At 40.4% G+C, this 19,877-nt stretch overlaps 1 protein-coding gene and 1 pseudogene across 1 annotated transcript in view; both read left to right on the forward strand.

Moving 5' to 3' along the window:
- The window catches only part of PDZD2 (PDZ domain containing 2), a 718,708-nt gene that overhangs the window by 484,773 nt on the left and 214,058 nt on the right, over positions 1-19,877 (forward strand). Inside the window, 1 exon segment of the mRNA XM_029579361.1 lies at positions 6,395-6,562. Within this exon segment, the coding sequence (XP_029435221.1) occupies positions 6,395-6,562 (168 nt within the window).
- On the forward strand, positions 11,566-11,704 carry LOC115082753 (annotated as a pseudogene).

Consider the following 19,877-nt stretch of genomic DNA (forward strand, 5'->3'; position numbering starts at 1 on the left):
TATGTGATGAAGGGAGACCAAGCATGATGGTGTTACAATAGTCCAGCTTTGCGAAAATGATTGATTGTAGGATCGTTCTGAAGTCATGTGTGTGGAAGAGAGGTCGTATTCTTTTCAGCACTTGGAGCTTATAAAAGCAGTCTCTGGTGGTTTTGTTGATGTTGGCTTTCAGGTTTAGGTGATTGTCAATTTGAACTCCAAGATCTCTCACTTGTGTAGTGCTTGGTACGATAGGATGAGTGTATGTGATGGAACTGTTTTCAGGAGTGATGAGTAGAAGTTCCGTTTTTGATGAATTTATTATCAGGTTGAGACTTGTAAGCAGTTGTTTGATATTTTGGAGGCAGGATTCCCAGTAGAACAGTGTTTTTGCGAGCGATTCTTCGATGGGGATCAGTACCTGAATATCGTCGGCGTATAGAAAATGTTTGAGATTGAGGTCAGTGAGAAGTTTACATAAGGGTAACAGATAAATGTTAAACAAGGTAGGAGACAGGGATGAACCCTGAGGGACTCCTACTGCTGCGGGGTGTAGAGAGGATTCTTTATTATGAATTTTGACCTTATAACCTCTATTGCTGAGGAAGGTTCTGAACCATGATAGGGCAGTGCCTGAGATACCTATGGCTGATAATTGGTTGATGAGAAGGGAGTGATTGACCGTATCAAATGCAGACGAGAGGTCAAGTAGTATCAGAAGGAAGGCTTGTCCTTTGTCTAAGCCTAGGATGATGTAGTCAGTCATAGAGATGAGGAGGGCTTCCGTGCTTAAGGTTTTACGGAATCCGTATTGTGATGGAAATAGAAGGTTGTTGTCTTCAATGTGGTTTGAGAGTCGTGAATTTACCAATTTTTCCATTATCTTGGCTATGAATGGGAGGTTAGCTATCGGTCTGAAATTTTTAGGATCGTTTGGGTCGAGATTTGGTTTTTTGAGAAGGGGTTTGAGTGAGGCAAGTTTGAGGTTGTCCGGGTAGAGTCCTTGTGTGAGGGAGCAATTTATGATGTCTGCCAGGGTTTTGGAGATAGATTCTGGAATTGCTAGTAGTAGTTTGGCTGGGATGTGATCCGAAGGATGAGAGGAAGGTTTCATTTTCCTTAGGATTCCTTGGATCTCAGCGGATGAAGTTGTGTCGAGTTCTTCTAAACGAGTGTAGTTGATTGAGGGTTGAGGAGTGGTTAGTGGAACAGTGGGGTTCGTGGGGAGCTGCGATAGGAGAGTATTGATTTTATTGTTGAAGAAAAGAGCTAGTTCTTCTGCTTTTGATTGAGCTTGGTCATGTGAGATCTCAGGTTGTTTAACTTGTGTGAGGTTGGCTACATAGCTGAAGAGGGCTTTGGCATCGAAAACAAGGTCGTGTATCTTTGAGGCGTAGTAGTCCCTCTTGGATCTTAGGGTGCTTGATTTGTATTGATGCAGGGATGCTTTGTAGATTGAAAGGGTGTTGGTTCCTGGGTTTTTGCGCCATTTAGACTCGTTTTGTCTTAGATGGAGTTTGAGCTTTCTTAATTCTGCTGAGAACCATCATTCATCATCCATCATTCAACATTTTATTTGATACTGTTAGACCCTTGAAATTTTTTTCTCTGGGAGGAACAATTTACTTTCTCATGATAAAAAAAAAAACCAAAACAAACAAGTTGCACTAGCAAAAACGTCTCAGGCAATTCAGTGGACTGGAAAAACAAAGTAATTAAGAAACCATATTTTTCCTCCAATTTGTATTTCAGTCTGGCACAGACATTAATATGAAATATTCTTGAACACTCCTGCTGCTCATGTGCATGGACTGTTTGGGCTCTGAGTAAACTGGGGAGCAGTTGTACTGACCCTTGTAGGCATCACAAGGATACATGGATGCCATCAATATAATGAAGAAAGGCGGAATGGACTCAGAGAAGGCACATAAAAAATATGGGGTGTAGGCCCATGATGAAATGTATACACCTTTCATTCAAAAGTGTGAAAATATGAGCAATAAAATATATTTGGACATAAAAGGAAATGTATTACTGAGAGCAAAGTGGTGCTCAAGAGAACCAAAAAATGAGAAGACGGATATTTAGAAGACCTAGTGCTGCAGCTGCTGCTTTAATAAACGCAGGTTCTGTTAATGGCCCAGATCCTGCCTCACTGCTTGTCTTTATCACCTGCATAGACAGGATTTATACACTGCAGTATGTTAAATCAGCCAATCTGATTACCATTATGAAAATCCAGATCTGGGTTTGGATTTGGGGGAGGTCTAAGAATTTTTGCTTTAAGGTCCAAATAGAAGCAATATTAAATGAACAGGGCCCTGTTCATCTCCATACATAAATTTCAATTCATCTAAGGTAAATTTAATGTGGGTAAAACTCAAATGAGGCACTCTTATGATTTTACCTATGTGTAATTAACAATACATGGCTTGAGTTAAAAAAAAAAACAACCCAAGAAGTTCCATGCAGAACTAATAGCATCTACTTCCCAGAAGGCACATGTGTGTATGAATCCAACCCTCCCCCCTTGTAAGGATATCCTTGGACTTACATACTGAACATTTGGTGTGACTCAATGCTAAAAAAACAAAACAAAACAAAAAAGGGCCTGATTTTCAAAAACATTTGCACCCATAAAACTGGATTATACTATGGTGTAAGTGGGCTTTTGAAAATTGCTACAATATATGCCATTGAATTGGCCATAGGATTTCTTTGCATAAGTGCACTTTAGATGAATAAATGGCGTTTGAAAATTGCTATGATTGTAGATACATTTACACATGTAATTTTGAAATTTCGTCTGAAAAGCTTTTAGGGACATGGATGCACAGACATACAAACACACAGCCATGACGATGTTATAAACCCACTTTGGTAAGCTGACTAAAACGGATGTCTGGATCGGGTAGTTGAGCTACAGTACAAACTCTAGGAGAAAAGTGGAGCAACAGCATTGCTTGTTACAGATTGGAGGGAGCTCTGGCTGTCACAAACAGCAGCCAAAGTATCTGACCGAGCCAGCTGCCCGCATCGTGTCAACTTCTTAATTAAAACATAAGAAATTGCCATGCTGGGTCAGACCAAGGGTCCATCAAGCTCAGCATCCTGTTTCCAGCAGAGGTCAAAACCAGGCCACAAGAACCTGGCAAGTACCCAAACACTAAGATCCCTTGCTACTGATGCAATTAATAGCAGTGGCTATTCCCTAAGTAAAATTGATTAATTAATTAATTAATTGATTAATTCTCCTGCACTTGTATATAGAGGGAACTGGCCCACTGAGACAAGTTCATGTGTGTCTCTGTCCTCTCTCTCCTTTAATTTAAAATTGGGAAGAGAGAATAATGGGGCTTTCACTGCCTCCTTAACTCTTCTTTTAACCATATGAAGTCCTCTACATGTCCACATTTCCTGCTCCATGGAGGTTGGTGTGCCACACAATATTGTTGTTATTGGAGGAATGCCTTGGGCTTGAAAAGTTTATTAGGTTTCTTTTAAGGGACATTTAGGCATGAGACCAAAATTTACATTCCTCCTCTTGGCTCAAGTACCCAAGGAGACGTCATCCTAAAGATGCACACACAATAGCTCAGTGCCTGTCCTGTACGTCCAGCACCCAGTGTTCATTAGAGCTCTGCAGTCCAAGTACTGGTTAAGTCCAAATGTGTTAGTTTCTAAGATCACAGAGGAAGGTGGTATGACTGCTGTTTAGTTGTTCATCGAGTTTATGCTTCACATATATCAGTGCAGTGCTTGCATGAGGTTCTGATAAGACTCAACATAGCATCTCTCTGATTTACTTAGATTCGTAATGGTTGGAATGGTTTGTAGATAGAACTTTTAAAAACCTAAATGTCTCCGGAATTAAATAAAAATCTGAATGAGACAGATATATTTCATTTGTATCTGATTTATGTACTTAAGAGCTTTAACTTTTTCCCTGTAAAAAAAAAAACCATGTGGTGGACAAATTGGAGAGAGAGAGAGAGAAAGAAAATGCAGCAGCTAAGTCACACCTACAATATTTTGTAAAAAAAAAAAAAAATGTGACTTATATACCAGAAAATACCTTATTTCCCTGTAATATAATAAATGGAATGGAAGCATCCAAAAAGTGGGTTTATGACACAGTTTCTCTATCCTTTAAATCACAAAGAGATATGCAGAAATCACCTGCTCCTTCTCCTTTTGTCTGTGTAGAGCCAAGGATTACCCCTCCACCAAATCATTGTCTGCTCACCACTTCTGCCCTCATCTCGGCAGTATATATGAGTATAATTAGAAACAACAATAGAGCCAGGAATAGCTGACGGCCTGTCCTGAGATTTTAAGACCCTCCATGCATGTAGTCTCAGTTGTTCGCAGAGACTCATTTGAGCTATAGAAGACTTGTCCATTGAAAGAGCCCCTATAATGTTAGTCTCTATCCAAAATTCTAGCCATGGCTTTGGTTTCAGAGCAAAGTTTATGTATCTTGAAAAAAAAAAAGTGATCATTCATTTTTGATGCTCATATATTGCCAAGAAAAACATTCTCTCCAAAAGGCAGGAGAGGCAGCAATATGGAATGCTCCCCTCCTCACCCATCCACTTAAGCTGCTAATGATTCTTTTTGAAACAAAGGAGGCAGAATGTGGACTGATATTGCTACATATCATTTCTGATGACTTGAGGGGTCTATTTACTAAGCTGCATTCTGCCAGTAATGTGCATTATTGATAAAATTCTGCATTATCACAAAAAAAAATCTGGCGCAATGAAAAAGCTTAGAAAGTAGCTGATTATTATGTAAAACTGGCCATGTGACCTAAGAGACCAGATACTTTAACACATTGATCTGACATGAGTTAGTTTTCTCCAGGGTAACAGAGACACGGTAGCCTTTATATTTAAAGATGTTATGTTTTGTTTTTATGGTTTTATTGTATTCTTTTATTATTATGAATGTACATTTGTAAGCTGCTTAGGTCACTGGATAATGCAGCCTATACGTTTTTAAACTAAATAAAATAAAAGGAATAACATGGCTTGTTGGTAAACCCAGCAAGCCGAGTCGTTCCCTAAAAAATTAACTGTGCCCCTAGAGGTGTAGTTAACTTTCCCCTGGGAACATTAGAATGCTAACATGCATGTTGATGCTCCCCGAGTTCTTCTTAAAAGCGGATGCAAATCTCCTTATCCCTATGTCTCAAAATCCCTGAAAGTCTAGTGGACAGACAGTAGCGATTCCCACTCACTCCTGTCCTGCTGTTACCATCTTTCGTAATTGTACTGGCGGGGCAGGAGCGAGTGAAACTTTGGTAAGTCTAGGGGGGTCCCAGAAGGTGAGGGGTTTTGAAGAGGGGGTACTTTTTCAATGGAGGAGGGGCTTTGGGGGCTGGGATTAAGAGGATCCTAATTTTTTATTTTTTTTTAACATTTGGGCACAGGAGGGCATGCAGGGAAAGGTGGGGGGCCCTAGACCCTCAAGGATTTAGAGATAAAGGGGTGGGGAGATTTTCATAAGACTTGGGAGCCCTTTAAAAAAAAAAAAGGTGGCTCTGAGATTGGGGGGGGGGGGGGGGGGGGGGGGGAGGGCGATTGCCATCACAGGATGTTGCAGCCAGGAATTCATGAAGTTCCCAGCTGCAGTAATGCAAGGTACATTTGCACAGGTTTTACTTGCGATAAATTTGGTTCTGGTAAAATGCCATTTTATTGCAGCTTAGTAAAATAAAAATGGGTTAGATCCATATTTACTGTAGCTTTAAATGGCATCCAAATGAGTTTCTTGCGGTAGCATGATTTGTGTAGTAAGGTGTTTTAAAAGTAAATGTATCTGCATGCCAGGGAGGAAGGAGTGATAATTAAACTATATTTTTATGTGGGGAAGCACACATTTACCAGCGTAAAAACTTTTGATTATTTCTGCCAGATTTGTGTTCTTTGTGGGCTCTGATACCTGTTAGCGAACCAATACAAGAATTATCCAAGAAGAATGAGGTACATAAGATCTCAAGATTGCACAGGTCCCTTTTTCAGAAGTGTTTTAACAAACATGCATGAACTGTAAAATCTTCGGATCATCCTTATGTTGGTCCAATAAAATGTATCACAACCTGCAAAGAATCAAGTTTGCTTTAGGACCACTACAGCGATTGTGGTTAGTCTGCTTAATTTTTTTAATGATTTCAACAGACTATAAATATTGTGCATTCTAAGTAAATCTGCACTTGTGGTCAAAATAAATTGGTACAGTACTTCTGGCACGTATTTTAGAAACATGCTATTCCTGTGCAGTCTGTGACTAGGCCTGTCTGCATGCGTTGCTCTCATCTTGACATTGAATACTATGACCAAGCAAACTCTCCCTTCCCTTTGAAACCTTGACGTGCTCATTATCTAATATAAGTGTTATTGTACCTGGCTAGGATGGCACAGAAGTGGATTTCTGCAAATACCCATCTTCCAGTTTACCGGACATATTTAGTACCTGCTCATCCCAAGACCTTTCCTCTTCTCCGGATAACAAGGAGAATGAAGAGCCCGCGGCTGCTGATATTAAAGGGTGCTGCATATCCTCCCAAGACCAGGGAGCTGTAAGTGTGTCTTTGCTAATCCTATTACCTTCCAGCTGAGCTGCTGCCTGACCTAAGTTACAGTGTTCAGTGTTCAATTGCAATTTATAGGGTTTCCTGAGTATATTCTCTGTAATTGAAACGTATCTTCCTGGTGGGAAAAGATAAGGAGCAGAAACCTAAAATGATGTAATCTTCCCCAGAAAGACCAATATCATTTTTCATTTCTATGGTGCAGTCAAACCTCACTCAAATAGATAAAGAAGCACTTTGCAAAGTTTTATCTCTTTTCAGGCAGCCTTGGGTGAGGGGAGGGGGAAGGGTAGCACGTGTACTGCACGTATTTGTCTGCACGGACAGAATATCAATCAAGATGAAGCTAAAACTGCTGTTGTATGCTGGATTTTAGATTTTGTTGTAATCTGTTTTATGGTTTGTTTGATTTCTTTTTTTTACTGTTGTTCAGAATATTTTTACCTAGAGTAAACTTTTAAACACAATAGATTTGTATTACACCCCTGGAAACATGAGACAACAACTTTTGTAAAGATGGATATGAGGGAGGTTTGTATTATTATACGAGAGATTTTCTTTATACCCGTTTGAGCAAGAAGATCACAAGATAAGCCAAGAAAACAGCCATATGAAAATAACACAAAAGGTATATACAATTGTTACACTTTGTTCTGGATTGTCACTGTTTTCCAAGGACACAAAAACAAATTTATAACTGGGGCTGTCTTCACACTTCACTCCCCTCTCTTTGATCCCCAAAGTGTGGGTCCTTTCTCTGGAGGTGAAAGCAGACCACCTTGGCCCAGGCAGTAATGATATTCCCTGTGTGTCTGTTACCATAGCTCTTCAGGATAGGTATACTGGGACTCACTAGATGGGGGTCCAAATTGAAATTTACTGTAATTCCTCATAAAATAATGAATAGATGCAAAACAAAGTATGCCATCACATCCAGGTTTAAAAAAGCAAGATTTGACTGTTCCCTAACTCTGTGGATATGTCCCTCCAGGCAGGGGCTTGGAATTGATTTATCCTCCATGGTAGAGAATGATAATTGTCCCAAGGTGACTGGGGTATCCTAACCATGACTGGATCCCTTCCCACAGTACCTGAGGTCCACGTCAAATCCCGAACTTCACCTGGCAGTGTCCTGTGTCCCAAGTTGGAAACTCCGTTGGGTATCTCCCGATGCTTTTTTTTTCTCCCTTGACGGTTCCTCTTCAACAGGTAGATTCTGGTCTTCCAGGAGGAAAGGTCTATTCTGGAAATAGTTACTAAAGTCTCCAGTTCAGGGAAAAGAAGGGGGCAGAAAAATTCTCCCTTTCCCAAAAAGTGGAAAAGTACAAAACTTGCAAAAACTTCAATCAGGCTATCTTCTCACAGCTGGGTGCTGCAACCTCTTATGCTAGTCAACAAGGTGTACAGTCCCTCCTTACCACCCTGAGCAGAGGATACAGCCTGCCAGGAATGGTACAAGTCAAAAAGGTAGCAACTAGAAAAACCGAAAACACTTCTAACTTTCTCTCTTCCTTCCATCCCTATTAAAGAAACTGGCAAAGCATGGGCCGCTCTTCTCCTACTGTATGTCAGACTGGGAGCCTAATTCAGAGGGGGACACATGATATCTATCCTTCCCTTCTGAAAGCAACCTACATCTGCCCTCACCTCACCTAGACTAGCCTCCCTTAGCCTAAGGGACTTCTGATTCCAGACAACCTCTGGGGGAGGTGCTGGATGATTGGTATGGTCCCCTGCAACTGTCTACCCAAGGGCTGGGAGCTAGGGACATCTAGTGGAGACTCCATAATAGCTACACAAGTAATAACCAAGGTCCTATAAATTTCCCATTTGTTGATGCACTGGCTGTCCATTGCTCCTACCATGTGACAGGGGCTGGCCAATGGCACTGGTAGCCCCTGTCACATGGTAAGGGCAAATGGCTGCCGGCGCCATTTTGTTTACTGGCATCCAATTGCCCGAGAGTGGGAGATCGCTCCTGGGTCCCCTGCTGGATCACCGGGGACATTGGGTGAGTTTTGGGGGAGTTGTATTTAATTAAATTTGAAGGTTTGGGGCGGGTTTTTTGTACACTAACTGAAAAAAAAGACACTAGGAAAACCACACGAAATTTCGTGGGCTTTTCTCTCATTTTTTTTTTCCTTCCCGAAATGCAATGAAATAGGAAATATTGTTTTTATTTCCTATTTTGTTGCAAATGACTGCATATCTCTAGTTTTTACTTTGATTCTTCACTGACATATAAACAACAGATAAAATCCATTCTTTCCTCTGGAAACAGTTGAGGCAACCTTTTATGTTAACTATTTTGGATTATGGAAATTCGATTTATTTAGGTGTTCCAAAATCAAGACTTCAAACATTACAGCTTCTTCAAAATTCAGCAGCAAGGATGGTATTAAAATCAGCACGCTGGGTTCATGTAACTCCTCTGCTCCATTGGCTACCGGTTGAGCAGAGAGTTAATTTCAAGATTTTAACTCTTGTGTTTAAAGCTTTACATGTAATTGCCCCTATATTTTCATCTGATTTGTTTAAATTGTATGTTCCTAATAGGGTTCTTCAGTCGAGTGATAAAACACTTTTAGGATTGCCATTATTAAGAACTGTGCACTTTCAAAATACTAGACAGAGTTCTTTATTAATTGGGGGCGCTATAATTTCGAATAATTTGCCTGATGATATTCATGGATTAACTCATCTTAAACTATTTTGAAAAGCTGTAAAAACATTTTTATTCACTGAGGCATTTAAAAACTGTTAATTTGAATTCAGATTATGATGTATGTTTTATATTTTATTTTATGTGGTGATGTGTTGTATTTTTTACTTCTGTAATCCGCTTAGCATGATGGTTATCAATATATCATGTCAAACAAATCTCATTGATTTCTTTGGGTAACTATAGATCAAGGATGCATGTGGTTTACTTGGATTTCAGCAAAGCTTCTGATACTGTCCCACATAGGAGGCTCATTAATAAACTGAATAGCAGGGAGTGGATCCCAAATTAGTACCATAGATTGGAAACTGGCTGAGTGATAGAAAACAGAGGGGTAATGGTAAATGGAATTCACTCTGAGGAGAGAAAGTTGATATGTATAGTGCTTTACAGATCGCGCCTAGGACTGAGTCTGCTCAGTATCTTTATTAGCAATATTGTGGAGACGTTGAAGGGAAATGTTTGCCATTTTGCGTATGACACTAAGATCTGCAACAGAATGAACACCCCTGAAGGAGAAGACAGAATAAAAATTGGTCTGAGAGAGCTTGAGGAGTGATCTAATAATTGGCAGTTAAGTTTCAGTCCCAAAAAGTGTGGAGTCATGCACTTGGGGTGCAGAAACAGTGGGCGTGGCACGCAGTAGGTGGTAAACAGCTGATGTGCACTGACCAGAAGAGGGATCTTTGTGTGATAGTGTTGGATGATCTCAAGATAGCAAAATATGACCCTGCATTTTTTAGTATTAAATATTACCAGCCAATCTATAGATAGTTCCTCAGGCTTCACTAGAGATCCCTCATGTTTTCCACACCTTCCAGGATGTCTGCCCTGTTGCAGATTTTGGTATCTGCAGAAAGGCAAACGTTTCTTCTGCAGTATCGTTAACAAAAATGTTGAACCTAGTGAGACCAAGCACTGGTCTCTGCGGCACACCACTAGTAACCCCCCATTCCTAGGAGTGAATGCCGTTTACCACTTCCCTTTGATTCCCATTCAACCAATTTCTAACCCAGTCAGTCAATTTAGGATTCCTACCTAGGACACTCGGTTTGTTTATAAGTCGCCTGTGCGGAACCGTATCAAAAGCCTTGCTAAAATCAAGTATACTACATCTTGACCTCCCACCTGATCTAAAACTCTAGTCATCCAGTTAATTCTTGGAACCACTCCTGATTCTAAAGAAGCATTGAAAACACTGCTGCCAGAGCTTCCCTAAGAAGCTGAAAAAGAGGCCGTATCAAACAACTGTTGGGAAAGATCATCAAATAAAAAGACTTATTCAAAAGTATTTTACTCTTCAGATTAGGCGCTTGAAGTGCAGTTCAAATCAATAGTCAAATGAACAGCAAAATAAAACATGATATAAGGGCACAATGCTAGGTGCACATAAAGAGAAGTCTGATGCTTGTTGTTTTTTGGGGTCCTGGCTCCAGCCCTGTGGGTTCAAGATGGTGGATTGGACTTGACTCAGAGGCTTAAGAGAATAAAAAAAAACTCTTTTTAGATTGGGAAATTTAATATCAAACATTTCCCCACTGTGTCCATCAGACCCCCCCCCCACACACACACACACAATAATCTTTTGTCTGCTCTTTTGATTATCCCTTGGTAATCTCTTAAATCTAGAACCCACCACCATGGGATTTAGTAATCAGAGTTTCACACAGTGGTCTGTAGTTTAAACTTCACAACAATCATTCATCAATGAAATATACATAAGTATGAGTCACAGGATTCCACAGCAAGGATAACAACAGCAACAAAAAACACAGTACTACTTTCCTTTAGCAATGCATAAGAACATGCCATACTGGGTCAGACCAAGGGCCATCAAGCCCAGCATCCTGTTTCCAACAGTGGCCAATCCAGGCCTATAAGTGCCTACCAAGTACCCAAAAACTAAGTCTATCCCATGCTACTGATGCTACTAATAGTAGTGGCTATTTTCTAAGTCAACTTGATTAATAGCAGGTAATGGACTTCTCCAATAACTTATCCAAACCTTTTTTAAACCCAGCTACACTATTTGCACTAACTACACTCCCTGACAACAAATTCCAGCGTTTAATTGTGCGTTGAGTGAAAAAGAACTTTCTCTGATTAGTTTTAAATGTGCTACATGCTAACTTCATGGAGTGCCCCCTAGTCCTTCTATTATCCGAAAGAGTAAATAACCGATTCACATTTACCCATTCTAGTCCTCTCATGATTTTAAACACCTCTATCATATCCCCCCTCAGCTGTCTCCAATTTTAAAACATACATATATGCTTCTTGGCCTTTTGGCTAAGATCAAGTGTAGTGTAGCAGCATGTAGGAATAGTAATTTTTAGAGATCACTGGGAGGTTACAAGCCAATTTTTAAAGGGAAACTCCCCTCAGAGTTTCCCTATAAAAATCTTCTGGCTGGCCAATACCCTGGAGATCTTACTCCCATATATTTATTTATTTATTTGCAGTCATTTCTTACCTGCCCAATTACCAGACATCTGGTTTTATAATGTGTATAAACATACACATTATAAAACCAAGGAAATAAAACATAAAGCAATTAAAACCCCCAACACTCACCCAAAAGCTTCATGGAACAAATGTGTCTTCATCTGCTTCCAAAAACTCCTGTAATCCTGTAATTGGTGAATTTTCTTAGGGAGCCTGTTCCATAAAGAAGGGGCAACCCAGAAAAAAAGCTCATCTCCTGCAATCTAGCTTTGGAACCTCCAGGAACTGATACCAGAAAAGCCTCCTCTAACCACAATGTCCAGATTGGCAAGTACCATGACACTTGAACCCTTAGGTAGTCCAGCCCCTTCCCATGAATTTCACGTTACACCAAGGATAAAATGTTTAATTTAATTCTCTGACTGACAGGGAACCAATGCAAGGACCTTAGCACATAAGAACATGCCATACTGGGTCAGACCAAGGGGTCCATCAAGCCCAGCATCCTGTTTCCAACAGTGGCCAATCCAGGCCATAAGAACCTGGCAAGTACCCAAAAACTAAGTCTATTCCATGTTACCGTTGCTAGTAATAGCAGTGGTTATTTTCTAAGTCAACTTAATAGCAGGTAATGGACTTCTCCAAGAACTTATCCAATCCTTTTTTAAACACAGCTATACTAACTGCGTTGAGTGAAAAAGAACTTTCTCCGATTAGTTTTAATTGTGCCACATGCTAACTTCATTTAGTGCCCCCTAGTCTTTCTATTATCCAAAAGAGTAAAAAACCGATTCACATCTACTCATTCTAGACCTCTCATGATTTTAAACACCTCTATCATATCCCCCCCCTCAGCCGTCTCTTCTCCAGGCTGAAAAGTCCTAACCTCTTTAGTCTTTCCTCATAGGGGAGCTGTTCCATCCCCTTTATCATTTTGGTCACCCTTCTCTGTACCTTCTCCATCGCAATTATATCTTGTACACAGTATTCAAGGTGCGGTCTCACCATGGAGCGATACAGAGGCATTATGACATTTTCCGTTTTATTCACCATTCCCTTTCTAATAATTCCCAACATTCTGTTTGCTTTTTTGACTGCCGCAGCACACTGAACTGACTATTTCAATGTGTTATCCACCTAGATCTCTTTCTTGGGTAGTAGCACCTAATGTGGAACCTAACATTGTGTAACTATAGCATGGGTTATTTTTCCCTATATGCATCACCTTGCACTTGTCCACATTATTTTATTTATTTATTTATTTATTTAATATATATTTCTATACCGGACATTAAATTTCATCTGCTATTTTGATGCCCAATTTTCCAGTCTCACAAGGTCTTCCTGCAATTTATCACAATCTGCTTGTGATTTAACTACTCTGAACAATTTTGTATTATCTGCAAATTTGATTACCTCATTTGTATTTCTTTCCAGATCATTTATAAATATATTGAAAAGTAAGGGTCCCAATACAGATCCCTAAGACACTCCACTGAGAAAATTGTCTATTTAATCCTACTCTTTGTTTCCTGTCTTTGTGCCAGTTTGTAATCCATGAAAGGACATCACCACCTAACTCATGACTTTTTATTTTTCCTAGAAGCCTCTCATGAGGAACTTTGTCAAATGCCTTCTGAAAATCCAAGTACACTACATCTACCGGTTCACCTTTATCCATATGTTTATTAACTCCTTCAAAAAAGTGAAGCAGATTTGTGAGGCAAGACTTGCCTTGGGTAAAGCCATGCTGACTTTGTTCCATTAAACCATGTCTTTCTATATGTTCTGTGATTTTGATGTTTAGAACACTTTCCGCTATTTTTCCTGGCACTGAAGTCAGGCTAACCGGTCAAAAGTAATGTGGCTAACCGGTCAAAAGTAATGTGGTCCCTCAAAAGAGTCCCTGTCAACAAATGAGCAGCCACATTCAGCACCAATTGCAATGCCCTTACCTAACATTTAGGTAAACCTATACATAGTCCAGAATAGAAAAACAAATGCCAGAATCACCACCCTGAAATCTTCCTTATCTAAAATATATTTCAAGCGCCGCAACTTATGAAGTTTAAAAAATCCAGCTCAAACAGCAGCACGCAGCTGTTCTCGAAAGGAAAAGGCTGAATCCACTGCTACCCCAAGATTCTTCACCGAAGACAGGATTGGAATCATCAAGTCATCAAAGTACAAATGCGCTGGAATGCTCTTTGTAGAACCCCTAAAAATATGAAGAATCTCCTGTCTCCGCCACATTCAGCAATAAATGGTTTGAGCACATCCACTCCTTCACTTTTTCTAAAACATTCTGGCCCTGCATCAAAGTAGCATCTATCCCCTCCCCAACTGGAAACATAAGTTGAAAATCATCAGCATAACTCATAAAACAAAACAAGATCTTTAAGCAAATAACAGAGGGGAAGCATATAAAGATTAGAACCTATGACAAAGATGACCTCTGAGGGACACGCATTATCACTGGGACTCAAACAGAATTAGAATCTGCAATATGCACCTGTTGCCATCGATCTTTCAAAAAGGAGCCAAATCAGTGAAGAACGTTTTCCCCTATACCCAACCTCTGTAATAAAATCTTACGGGAAAAGGAATCAAATACAGATGATATGTCTAAAAAAAACAACCATAACATTCTTTCTTTGATCCAGTTCCCTCAAGACAAAGTCCGTCACAGAAATCAGTAAATATTCTGTTCCCCGACCCTTTTAAACCCACACTGCTTTCATGCAAGATCAAGTTGTCTTCTAAAAAGTTTACCAATTGATTCAGAACTACCCTCACTATAATTTTTCCCAGAGAGGGTAGGAATGTAAAAGGGTGATAACTAGATGGATCCACAAGAAGTAGATGAGAACTCTTCTTCTAGGGAATGGTTGAATAGGGAAGTGAGTGTTAACAACATATCACCTCCCAAATTTCAAAGAAACCATAGAGGACATACATCTAATAGGCTGAAAGAGGCCCTTAATATAGAAAGGGCCTCTTCCATCTCTGTTGAAGCAACAGGTTTGAAATTAGTCCAACCCAAATTTCCTCTAGAACTTAAATCCATAGGTTCAGGAAGTGAAACAGATGCAATCTATGACTGAATCCTAGATATCCTATCCTTACAAAAATAAGAAAAGGCATTGCAATCAATCCCTACTGCACTGTCCTTGTCAGTTAAACGCGATATTACATTAAACAAAGTTTGAGGATGATTTAAGAATTCTTGCAGCTATCTAGTAAAATATTGTTTACAATTATTTTCTAATTCCTGTTTGTATTGGCTTCTTTGCTCAAAAAATTCCTGCTTCAACATTTGAGGTTTTCATTTACGCCATCTTCTTTCAGTGTGCCGCATGGCTTGCTTCTTATCCACCAAGGTCACTGAATACCATGGTATGCGATTCCTTAATAATAGTAATGACAAAATCTTAAATGGAGCTATTTTATTCAATACTATAGAGAGATTGTCTTCCAGTGATTGTACCCCAGCAATAATAGATATACAGTCCACATTACCCATCACACTGTCCCACTCAGACTTAAACAAATCTAAATCAACTGGCCCTCTTGATAAATGGTTCATTTTCTTACCTACAGCAGAAGGGGATCCAACATGATCATAAAATTTAAAGAACATCAAAAAGGTGATCCGACCATATCACTTCTCCTAAATAGTTCTTCACTAAATTACCTGGCTGAAAACCACTTGGAATAAATAGTAAATTTAGTGTATGGCCCACATGATGAGTAGCATCTTTTATCACTTGACAGAAATCTATTGCCTTTTGTGAGGCAATACCCCTAGTGTTCCCCTGTTTACCTGTGTGGGACAAGGCTAAATGACTGGTTCACATTAAATGCCTTAAGGAGAGTATGCTCTATGGGCGGGATCCTGCCGGACAGCTGGGGCTCAGAGGGTGTAACCAGAGACTTGGGAATAAGAGCTGGGATCCAGGTGGGGGTAACTAGACTAGGCCAGGTCTCCGGGAGGAAGGCAGCTTCTATATGCAATACTGTCCAAACACTGAGCTAAGACAAAGCAACACACTGTAAGTAAAGAGTGTACACTGTCTGAGGAAAAGACAGTCTATGGTTGTGCATGTGTGAAGTTATAATAAAGAGTTACTGTTTTAAGAAGGCTGGATTCAGTCTAGTTTGTCTCCAGGCCTGTGGGAATCACCACTCATTCCCACACCTCTATCGCATTCAAAAACTCTTGCACTGCACATACTGAAGTACAGTCCACTCCAATATTGAAATCCCACAATAGCAACAAACGTGGATAAATTAAATGTAACATAGAAACAAAATCCATTATTCCTTCCACTGAGGTCTATACACCAACGCAATAGCCCAGGCCCCTATTGTAACTACAACACTTTCACTACCAACTTATGTATACTCTCCTTAATAGAGACTTTCCTTAAAAATAAAAATCACCCTGTCCCTCCTTTTCCCAACTTGAGGATGATGATAACAACTATATCCGGAAGGGCAGAATAAATTCAACAATATAGTATCGGCTTCCGAATGCCACATTTCAATTAAAAGAAATAAATCAGGTTTAACATCAGTTAAAACTGCCAAAATCAAATCACTCTTTGATCTCACCAAACAAGCATTAATATAAAAGATGAATAGTGGAGTATCCTCCTCCTCCATCCTAATTAAATTGCAACTAGTTAAGTTCCCACTGTTTACCCCTCTCTGACCCCTTCCAAACCCTCCCAACCCACAAAACCCATATTCCCCTTTACTCTTTAAAACAGGAATTTATTTATTTATTATTTATTTGTTTTTAATTTTTATATACCAACATTCTTGTATAATATACAAATCATATCGGTTTACATTAAAACAGGAGATGCAGGAAAAAAGTTACCTTTGTCAAATACATTTAACATTAATAACAATGAAAATTGTTAACAAGGGATAACAACTATGAAAAAAGAGAAAGGTAAACAAAAGTGGAAGAAACATAGAACAAGGGATAACAACTATGAAAAAAGAGAAAGGTAAACAAAAGTGGAAGAAACATAGAAGTTAAAAAAAAAAAAAAAGAACGAAAAAAGGTAGCACCAAGGGTTGCACGAAGGGGTGCACAAAGGGGAGTGCCCCTTTGACGCGCCCCCTTCAGCGTGCAACGCCCGGCGGAATGGCGCCGTTTACTGGCTTGACGCTGGGCTGGATGACATCACAAGGGGGCGGGTCTCATGCTCACTGTTTTTCTTCATAGTGATCTCCATTCACATTTTAAAGCTGATTTTTTTCATTTTTTTTTTAGCTTTTCTCTTCAGTGAAGCATCTCAAAAGTGCCCGGTGCTGGTAGGCAGCCCCCTCCGCCTCGGTGCCAGGTGGAATGGCGCCGTTTACCGGCTTGACGCTGGGCTGGATGACATCACAAGGGGGCGGGTCTCATGCTCACTGTTTTTCTTCATAGCGATCTCCATTCACATTTTAAAGCTGATTTTTTTCATTTTTTTTGAGCTAATCATAGTTAGAAAAAAAATCCTAAAATACCCAGTAAACTTATAATAGCTTCTATCCCCCTCAATAAATACTGAGCGAAGTTCCAGCTTAAATTCCAGCAAAGGGGCCAATAAAAAGACATACATACCCCTTGCTTGCAACCCTCCTCCAGTGGCCCGCTACTGATGACCTCACTGATAAAGCAGCATTCCGCTAACCCATACTTCCCCGTCAATAAAATACAAAAAGGCAGGGCTACAAGCACAGAAGCACCAGCAACACAATAAAACTAAAAACCCATGATACAAGTAAAATAAAATGCTCAATACAGTACAAGTTCTTCATAAAATACTCACAAGCTCACAAATGCATGCAAAGTCACGCTTCTTTATGTGCTTGACTGAGGCGCACAGCGTCTCCAACGTCAAAACGGGCCTTTAATAAGAGGGCCCTGGTGACATCATCAAAGAGGAGGAGCCAACACCAATGGCAGAGACCCACGACTCAACCCCCCCAAAGCCAACCCGAACATGGCAGCAGAGACAAGTCACACGTGCAAGCAGCGATGATAGGTAAGGCAGCAGTAGGCAAACATTAATGGAATGTCCGGCAACGCAGAGGTCGTTTAATAAGAGATCCCTGGTGATGCCATCAAAGAGGAGAAGCCAGTGCTGGCAGCAGAGACTCACAATTCAAACCCCCAGAGCCAACCTCCAGCAGCTTCAATCAATACAGAAACAGGAACTGCCTTCTCCTGGGAACCCAGGGCTTTGCAGGTGCAAAGCATACAGACGAAAGAATGCGCTGGGATTTTAAAGTAAATCCTGGTCCATGCTTTAACCAGGCTTGTCTCAACCATACATCCATCTCCGACTCTGCTTTTCCCTATTTATTTATTTATTTATTTATTTATTTTGGATTTTCTATACCGGAAGTTCCTGTATAATATACATATCACTCCGGTTTACAAGGAAATAACTATCGCCTCATTGGCGGTTTACATTGAACAGATAAACAATTAACAATTAATTATTACTGAAACAGTTAAACAAAGAAAACATGAAGGCGCTAGGAGGAACTTCGTGAAACTACAGTGAACAGAAAATACATGATTATTTACATTTCAATAGTGAACTCTTCAGGAACTTGTATGCAGGGGGCTGGGGAGGTATTTTTTAAATTGGGCTTTTGTGTGGATAAACACCTTTTTATCTGCGGAAATCCTTTTTGTAATCAACCCTATAGAGGGCAATTTTCAAAAGCAATTTACCTGGGTAAGCAGGCTGAAAAATGCCCACCGGGAATGTGGATCAATGTATGCGCGTAGTTGCATAGCTGGCGATTCTTTTACCTGCATCCTTGTGCGATTAGGTTGGGGTAGCGGGAAAACAACGCTTGTAGTTTTGGTTAGGAACAAGTATCTACAGGAAAAGCAGCTGCAACTCTCTGCAGCTGCTTTTTCTGGGTAATTTTGAAAGTGAAAATGTATGCATACTTCCATGCTGAAAACTGGTGCAAAAAACATGTGTAAAAGGTACCAGCGAATCTTACAGCAGTGCAGGCTATTTGAAAATTGCCCTTTTAAGAGGACAATTATAAAAGCCATTTCCTCAGGCTGAACTATGCTTTACTCGCAGAATTGGGCTTTTAGAAATCTTTCCGCCCCATATGCAGGTAAAAGTAGACTTGCAAGATCTCTCTGTGCATGTTCTACCAACCACAGAGGGAGATGTTCCTGGGGTCAGGGTTTGGAGCGATATGCAAATGTTTGAGTTTTTAAAAGTATGCATATAGGAGCAGATTTTCAAAGGGGTACGCGCGTAACCCCCGAAAAGTTGTCCCTTCCACCCCCTGCGCGTGCCGAGCCTATGTTGCATAGGCTCAGCGGCGCACGCAAGCCCCAGGACGCGCATAAGTCCTGAGGCTTTCCTGGGGGGCGTGTCGGGGGCATGTCGCGGCCAGCGCGTCATCGGGGGCATTCTGGGGCGGCTCTCTGGATTCTTGACGTATTCCATGTATCCTTGTTAAAACCAGCAATCTTATCTTGGCCAGCCAGATTGTCCCTCAGACCCACAGAAATAGCAGCCAATGAATATACCCAATCTGAGGAAATCTTGGATCCCAGGAGTCAGGAACCAAATCCAGTACTTAATTGTATAGAAGAACTTCGGACCTGAAGAGAACTCCTGGGAGCCAGCCTTGAACATTCAGGCCCCACAGCTACTGCAAGAATTCCACAGGCACTCCAGGCGAGAAGGGGTGCCAGCATGGCCATTTGGCTAGGGCCTACAATGTTCAAGGCGCCTACTTTTGTTGGGCAAAATTTTAAGAAAAGCTAAATATATCTATTTCTAACATGTATAAATAAAAATTCCAATTGTAATTGAAGAATTTGCTAACAAAAAAGCTCATAAAACCTTCTTAAATAAAAGTTATTTGGGAAATTTAGAAAACGATTTCTCTTATTAAGTATCACATCAGAACCTTACATAGGGGCCTACTTTTCTTAGCCAGCATGGGCCTAATTCCTGCTCTCTCCGGCCCTACCACAGGAGGTTTCCCGGGAAACCCAAGCCCAGAAGATTGGGGGGGAGCACTGATACGATTCATGGTTTCTGGGAAGGCCCCACAAACTGCCTTACCTCGATGCCGCTGGAGGCTTCC

Source organism: Rhinatrema bivittatum, chromosome 1, assembly GCF_901001135.1.
Source record: "Rhinatrema bivittatum chromosome 1, aRhiBiv1.1, whole genome shotgun sequence".
In the NCBI taxonomy this organism is placed as follows: Eukaryota; Metazoa; Chordata; class Amphibia; order Gymnophiona; family Rhinatrematidae; genus Rhinatrema; species Rhinatrema bivittatum.